At 44.4% G+C, this 7894-nt stretch overlaps 2 protein-coding genes and 1 non-coding gene across 4 annotated transcripts in view; 1 reads left to right on the top strand and 2 right to left on the bottom strand.

The window, feature by feature from the left end:
* Positions 1-4235, bottom strand: part of LOC118339730 (cilia- and flagella-associated protein 47-like) — a 44645-nt gene extending 40410 nt beyond the window's left edge. Inside the window, 11 exon segments of the mRNA XM_035677444.1 lie at positions 118-346; positions 778-985; positions 1076-1305; positions 1501-1607; positions 1973-2142; positions 2223-2363; positions 2495-2579; positions 2738-2876; positions 3081-3196; positions 3273-3430; positions 3955-4235. Of these exon segments, the coding sequence (XP_035533337.1) occupies positions 118-346; positions 778-985; positions 1076-1305; positions 1501-1607; positions 1973-2142; positions 2223-2363; positions 2495-2579; positions 2738-2876; positions 3081-3196; positions 3273-3430; positions 3955-4098 (1727 nt within the window). The 5' untranslated portion in view covers positions 4099-4235.
* On the top strand, positions 1670-1741 carry trnad-guc. Its single transcript has one exon. It is a non-coding gene; the product is annotated as a tRNA-Asp (tRNA).
* Positions 4236-4636: 401 nt separating the features above from the next.
* The window catches only part of nufip1 (nuclear FMR1 interacting protein 1), a 4053-nt gene continuing 795 nt past the window's right edge, over positions 4637-7894 (bottom strand). Inside the window, exons 2-10 of one of the 2 annotated variants that reach the window (XM_035677427.1) lie at positions 7430-7515; positions 7246-7350; positions 7089-7151; positions 6921-6997; positions 6739-6831; positions 6442-6632; positions 6196-6336; positions 5523-5809; positions 4637-5394 (exon numbers count right to left, since the gene is read on the bottom strand). In XM_035677427.1, the coding sequence (XP_035533320.1) occupies positions 4879-5394; positions 5523-5809; positions 6196-6336; positions 6442-6632; positions 6739-6831; positions 6921-6997; positions 7089-7151; positions 7246-7350; positions 7430-7515 (1559 nt within the window). In that variant the 3' untranslated portion in view covers positions 4637-4878. The remainder of the gene's footprint in view (positions 5395-5522; positions 5810-6195; positions 6337-6441; positions 6633-6738; positions 6832-6920; positions 6998-7088; positions 7152-7245; positions 7351-7429; positions 7516-7894) is intronic. The other variant, XM_035677428.1, reaches the window with a different exon arrangement.

Genomic DNA, 7894 nt, shown 5'->3' with positions numbered 1-7894 from the left:
CACAGAGTCAACATTTAAACACACTTCTGTTAAAAAAAAAGCTAAATAAGATTTGGTTTGTAGTTGATAGTTTCAAACACATTTCAGTGTGGAGGAATGTGTTTCTTTAACCACTACCTGTACTGTCTGTATGCAGAGGCAGGCCTGATGCTCGTGGCTCGGTCATTGGGAAAAGCCAGAAACTCTTCGCCCTCTGCGTTCTGACTCCTCTCTTTGCGATGTACGTGTAGTCGTGTTTTGTCTGCGCTGAGGACAGCAGCATGCGCCATCCCACGACAGCGGGCCAGTTCGCTGGACTGAACGTGAGGCTGTGATCCGGTTGGATTGGTCACTGCTGGAGTGATGCCTGGGAAGCAACCAATTAGAGCAGGACACATACGTGTATCAAAATCATCTCATGAAACAACAAATCTGGTGATATTCAATTATTTTTTTACTGTCAACAAATCCCATGAAAAGACCTGAACCGACAGCAAATTGATGCTATGAAAAAGTATTGTGTGTTCATCAAAGCCTGATATATCTTCCCGCTCTGTGCCCCATTGTTGTTCAAAAACGATTAAAAACCCATCAGTGAGCCACACTGTTGCACAGCGTGAAATGTTCCTTCATTACCATGAACACACAAACAGTAGTTTATTTTGACTGGAGCTCACATACACCATCCTGCTGCGAGCACCAAATGTGTATTCATCCGTCAACAGAAGTCAGAAGCATTGAGAGACAGACTCATTACTGGTTTTGGTCTTTTTACGGGATTGTTCGTTCATTATTCACCTGGATTTAGTTTAGGCACAGGATGTGTGGTCTCACTGTGGCAGACAGCAGACAGGTGTAGACTGATGGTGTGGAAGCTGCAAAACTCAAGTCTAATATCATCCTCAGCAGAGTTGCCACCCCTGTGAACAACATGACCTAAGACATCTACCTTCTGACGCACCTGGAAGCTCCCTTGCTGCCGTGCAGTGAAAGACAAAACTACATCCTGGGGAGTGCAACAGAGAGAAAAAAGTTCACACATTCGCTGATCTGCTTGGATTTAGAGATAAATAACTGAATCAAACACCATTCTCACCTGGCATTGACCAGGGGAGATTGTGCCAGTGGAGGGCTTGGCGTTGAAATGCGCTAATCTGCGGAAGCGGAAGTTGACGGGAAGTTGAGGGCAGAGGTTCTGCAGAACACACAGCTGGTCCACACGTTGGCCCGTCACACAGGGGAGGAAATCAAATCTCTGAGAGGGACTAGTCACCAGAGACACAGGCAGTCCAGAGCCTGTCACTGCCAGCTCCACACTGCTGTTACCTAAAGAGACAAATAAAAAGACTGTTTCATCAAAGAATCAGCGTGATCTCTAATTATCATTTAATTAATCAAGGAAAAACCTGCTCAAGTTATCTTAAATTAATTGCTGGCTTGAAACAGCCCTCTGAGCAAAATTATTGTATTATATTAAGCAATGTGACATGAGTCGTGTGTGTGTGTGTGTGTTGTGAGTACCGTTATGGTGAGTGAAGCCATATCGACTTCCCACTGACTCAAACAGCAGGAAAACACAGTAGTCTTGCCGGCTGGCTGAGTTATTGGGCTTCTTGCCTTCAGTTGTACTGAAAGAGAGAGGAATAGTGGTAAAATCAAATGCATAAGGCACCGAAATGGCACGTCGAGCTCCTCGTTAGTATAGTGGTGAGTATCCCCGCCTGTCACGCGGGAGACCGGGGTTCGATTCCCCGACGGGGAGTAACACAGTTTTTTCCCCACTTCAGCATATTATATGTATGTTTATATTATTTCTACGGGATATTTTTATCATACTAGTATCTCCTAGGACGTTACACTGACATTTCTAAGTAGCACATATTTTAATTTTAATGTTAGGCCACTGGGTACTTTATGCTCTTTGACATGAAACTCAGAAAAAAGCATTTTGGTGGTTTCCAGACATATTCAGACACATTCAGAGACAATTTACCTCTTGCACACGGGGCTGAAGCGTACTGTCACAGTGGTTTCGTCATATGGTCCAAGGCGACCCTGCTTGGGTACACACACGAAGACCTGAGAGACGTCTTGGGTGGCTGGGCTGCACTTCTCCATTTTCTCCAGCAGGGTGGCGTCTGTGCTCTTCTGGAGGTCTGTTCCCTGCACAGCCAACACAGTCAAAGCCTTGTTGTGTCATTTTCAGTTTAGTACTTCTACTTTCCCCTGAGGGCAACACTCACCTTCTCAGTCCCAGCAGCTGTATCCTGGAGCAGGCAGACCCAGTCACATGCCTGGGGTGCACTGTTTCTCAGAACCACATTCCCCACACGGGATGTCCCGAAGTATACAGGTCCGAACCACAGACAGGACAGTGGAGCTCCCTGTGAAATGGCACAGCATGTTTACATGAACACCATTTACACGTGGGAAGGCAATAACAATGTCAATTTCAAGGATCAATGGAGTATCAGAGGTAAGTACGATATGGATTCCACTTGAACCAGCAAACTACCTGCAGGTCAAAGACCTCGAGGCGCTGGTCAACCACCTCAGCCCTGATCCTGAGAACGACAGACGAGCGATTCTGGAGTTTCACCCTGGGACAGGAGGAGGGTACGGTTCAGGTGGAGTGGAGGAGCACAATCATACACTACATCTTGTATCATGACATTCTGCAAGCTTCTATAAGAATGTAAAAACAACAATATGTGATTTGACTTTTAGTGTCCAAGCTGTGTTACGAAGTCATTCTCACAGAGCCTTTTCATCAATCTGTCTGGGTCCATCTGTGCGCAGTTCCACTTGCAGCCACTGGGTGGCGCCGGCTGCAACGACTCCACTACAGGGTGACAGTCTGACTGAGGGGTCTCCATCATACTGCACATGGAAAACACCTTCAATGCACACAAAGAAAAACACCTGTCAGTTTATATTACCAGGCTTTAAAACTTGATTCCTGCTGACGGATATAATTTACAGAAGAAGCTAATAATTTAATTTGATGGGTCATTAAATCTGTGGTTTGGAAAATGATGTAATCCCCTAGTGGGGAGTTTAGATACACCATCTCCAAGCCAAGAAAGATGTGCTGGATTTACCTGGTGCCGATCCCTGATTGGTTATATGGTGATGTTTGCTGATCACCTGACTGCTGGCAGCAATGCAGCCGAAGTCTAACACTGAGTCCATCAGCAGGGAACAAGTCCGGGGAAACCTGGAGGAGCACATAAAGAAACGTGTGTGTGAATGAATGATACATAATAATAATAATATACGTCTAGCCTGCTTACCCCAGCAGTGGGACTTCGATGGTGTCCACCTCGTCTACATGAATCAGGAGACAGTCTCTGACCTCCTCCTCGTCCTCCGGAGTGAACTCCAGCACGCCGCTCACACACAGACCAGGAGCCACCAACTCGGCTGAGCTGGACGCCGTGAACTTGAACAACTGCAGGGAAAGGAGTAGAAAAGAAGAACAGGGAGAAAAACCAAAATCAAATGCGTATAAGGAACCACTTTGGTGATACCTTTTTCATTAAAATAAAAGAGTTTTAAGAGCATCTTACTACATCTAGGTCTGGGAAGTGTGCAATAACTTGGTGTTTGTTTTGTATTTGTTTTAATCTTTCATTGGATGAGTGTGTATGTATGAAAGTGTGTGTCTTTAAGCTGTTATATGTATTTAATGTGTATTTATTTACAGCTACTACTATGCACTAGGGGACAATAAAGTAAATACTATTCTATTCTACTATTCAAAATACCACCACAGTAAACTCAGATAAGCACAGAGGGTACAGGACTCATTAAAACAACCTTGAAACAGTGAAGAAAAAGAAATGCATATTAAAAAAAGTGAATATTTGCATTCACTTTTCCCCCAAAATGTTACACCCATTAATTAACCCGTCGTTTTTATTGGTTGACTTCATTTAGTTCGTTGTTTATCACACCTCGGTTTAAATACATTACCTCTAATGCTGGTTTTCCAATCGTTATTTTCCTCAAAGTCTTCCCAACATTTGCTGCAGTGACTGTGGTCTTGTAGACCCGACCGACTTTGACGTCGCTGAACTCAACAAACGGAGGGTGAACTCGAACACAACCTGCAGCCATGTTGTGACTTTGTGTGTTAACTACCACTTACTTACAAAAGCGACGACGCTTTTCCCTCTTCTTGACGTGCATGTAAACTTATTTATCGCTCAGTTTTTCTCGTCTTTGCAGACTCGCATACCGACAGTCAACTTTGCCGTTGCTACCCAAACGTTAAACTAACTGACGTTGGCAGCTCAGGTGGTTTCTAGGCGACCGCTGCGATTCCGTTAGCTGCGCTCGTTTTATCACCTGGGGCAGTCCAGGTGGACGGTGCAACTGTTGATACTTCACAGCACAAACTTATCTCGTTTATTTCGATTTTTTTTTGGATGCCATATGTTTCAAGACAAACTATCATTATTATTCAAAAAGGTGAAATGTTGTCTAAAATGTTGCCCCAGTTACAACTCCGCCTCTTGTAGATGTAAAGGTGTGAATTTGACACACTGCTCGTAACGTGTGTAATATATAATAAATGTGTGATTGCAGCAAATCATAAACATATATCCGCAATTCAAGCTTAAAATAAAAAATACACAAGCATTTATACAAGTGTAAAATTATCAATAGAGTTGATGTGATTTATTTTACAAGAAAAAAAATAGTCTTTCTTTAGTACGTTGCATGTTACAAAAATATAACTGGATCTTGTTAGTCACACAAACATCACATCACATCAAAAATGTTAGTCCTTAAAAAAACAAAAAATGAATTTTAAAGTATTAACAACATATGAAAGACTCACTTTTATGTTTTCGAACAAAAAAAACAAAAACATTTTATTACTTAGTGAGGATTTCACATAGGAACACCAGGGCTCTCCCATATTTCATCATCAATAATATTAGAGGTAGGTGTGATTTTATCTTCGACCGTCAGATCCAGGCTCTGGCAGTCCTTGACGGTTGTCTCTTCAGCATTTCGGATTAAATCCTCTGCAACCTGCTCAGCACTTGAGTCCACAGTGTCCTTGGATGGTTCGGAGCATACATGATCGCTCTGCGAAACCGGGTCCTGACAGTTTTGGTCAACTACAACAGCTTTACTTGTTTCCAAATCATCCCGATTACCAACTCCTGCTGAACTCCTCTCTCCACCAGCCAGAGAGGCCGACCTGGGTACGGCCCTGACTTCCTCTGATGGATTTTCCTGTCTCCCTTCATGCCTTCCAGCTGGGATAACTGATGTGGCTTTATTCTTTATCCCCTCCTGGTTCTGAGGTCTGCTCTCCAGGCCAAAGAAGTTGCTTCGGACAACATAGCGCACACACTGCAGGAGGACATTCCTCTCATGGCGGATATCTGGGGCCAGTAACTGAACAGAGTGGGAGAAAATAGAAAAAGCTCAAGAGGGCTGAGAAGATGCGATATCTAGATAATACATGTTTAAGTAGAATTTTATTGACGCAAATGATGCTTGTATAATCTCCGGAGTCTCCTTACCATCTCAAGTAGAGTGGGACGACGTGTCTGTGGCGTATCTTGATGTCCTCCCCTACCGCCCCTGCCTCCCCTTCCTCCCCTGCCTCTTCTTCCCCTTCCCCTTCTCCCTCCTCTGCTGTTCGGTGTGTGAAGAACAGAGTCAGGCTGGTGGACTTTGTGAGCCTCTGTACCCTGTGAAGAGGTTTCCCAGCCTCTCGAGGGTCCTCTGTCCTGGGAGTATGCTGGTATTGTGTTTAGGAGAGCCTGGTTTTCTTGCACAAGGTCTTTGGCTCTCTGAATGGGGGTGGCTGAAACACAAGGGAAAATGATAATAGGAACACTGGATGTAAATGATGGACAATTGATGAATGATGGATGAATTTTGTACATAAACCCTACTCTGTCAAATTTGTGTCCTTGTGTATCTTGCATATATTTTTATGTTATGTTGTTTCAACAGAATAAAACTAAACTTAACTATAATACAACCTTTCTCAGGTCAAATTAAATTATCAATTTGGGTTACAGGTAAATACTCATGACAACGATTGTGCTTGTAAATCCACATTGGATAGTCCTCATGGATTGGCACTGGTCTGACCTGCTGGCCCCTGAGCCGCTCCACTGGAGCGGTTGGGGTCAAGGGCCTTGCTCAAAGGCACTGTTCTCACTTTCCACCGAGATATATCCTCACCTTCTGGTCCTTCATCACTGTCACTCTCACTCATGGAGCCGTAGTTTGCCACAAGGGAGCCCAGAGCTGAGCTCATCTGTTTAGGAGCCACAACCAGGCCAGTGGTCCTGGACTCAGCAGCTGGGTCCTCTTTGTCAGAATCTGGAGGCGTATGAGGAACACATTACAACACATACCAGGTATTAGGTGATTGTTTACAGTCTTGTTTGAACACTGTGCCCCGTCCATGTCAGTTGGGTCACTCACCGTGGTCACTGCAGGCCAGCGCTCCCAGAGGATCCCCGTCCACGAAGTGCTGGGTGAGGGGTGGCGGTCTCTCTGTGGCACTGGCGTCTGATGGGTGAGGGTCTCGAGGGTCTCGAGGGTGACGCCCATGGAACCCTCTGTTGCCCCAGCCACGACCTCGCCCCCGACCTCGCCCTCTGCCTTTCATTCGCCTGTGAATAAAATATTAAAGTCTAGATTTAGATAAGAGGCCTCACGTCAATGCCAACACAAGTTTGTGCAAAATACATGATTTATGCATCAAATGTGTATATTTACCCAAACTGAGCTGTCTCCAGAACGCCTCCTGTCTCCTCCCGCACCTCCATCACTTTTCTCTTATTTTCCATATTCTGAAGTGTGGGATAGTTTCTGCAAACACAAATTTAGGCTCAAGTTGAACAAAAAGTCAAAGTAGACATCGGTTGTCACAGTTTCAGCAGTCTATGGGGAAAACTGACTTGCGCCTCTCTTCTCTCCATTTCGCAATCTCATCTGGTGTGTCCAGCTTAATCCTTTTAGCTCCCGGTGCGTGGTTCTGCAGTCAGGACATAAAAACACTGATATTAGCATTAGAGCTAAGCGAACGCAAGAGCCTCAGTTTGTCAGATACGAGTCGTTTCACTTACATTTTTCCAGTGGATGCTGACTATTTTTTCATGAGCCATGAAGCTGCAGTCGGGCACAGAACACTACAGAAGAGATGTGATGGATGCAGTCAGTAAAATGTGCATACCAGTATCCACAAGTTACATTAAATACAGCGAAATATATTTATCAAAGTACCTTCACGTGTTGAGAAATATGCTCATCGTACTTCTCCTGGTTCTTGAAGGCCCGGTCACAGGTGTCACAAAAATGGGAATACTCTGGTTCCTTCTTATTTTTCTGCTGTTGGTTATAGACAGATCAGATCACCATAGAACTGTGTTTATGCGCTTTATGTCGTAATGATCCAACAGATAGTTACCTTTCTCCCGTGGTTGTTGGAGGGTCCATAATTCTGTCTTCCACCTCGATGTCCGCCTTGATGCCACCCACGGCCGAAGTTTTGACCTGAAGACAAGGCTAAAGTTAGAGGCATTACATCAAAACGCGCACATCGGCAATACCTACCACAAATTGTACACAGCAGGTCGGGAGGGGCTAGCTAAATATTCTATTGGTGGCATTATGGGTAATGTAGGATCCAGGGGTTTTTGTACCTTGACCAATACTAGGAACTAAAAGTCAGGATATCTTGGCCTCTGCTGCTTTGATTGTGACCATGTGAGCCCCAGCTTTTCTTTAAGTTAATATAAGTTTTTCTCAATTGTTCACACAAAAATACTGGTAGTTGAGACACAATGACCACAACATGTAACTCATGCACCAACCCCCTGAACCAATTCTGCTAAACTACAAGCACAATTCCTGCTTTACACTCAAATTGCAG

Source organism: Morone saxatilis, unplaced genomic scaffold (genome assembly GCF_004916995.1).
Source record: "Morone saxatilis isolate NCDOM2014 unplaced genomic scaffold, NCSU_SB_2.0 Contig6, whole genome shotgun sequence".
In the NCBI taxonomy this organism is placed as follows: Eukaryota; Metazoa; Chordata; class Actinopteri; family Moronidae; genus Morone; species Morone saxatilis.
This window is presented reverse-complemented; position numbering and strand designations above follow the sequence as displayed.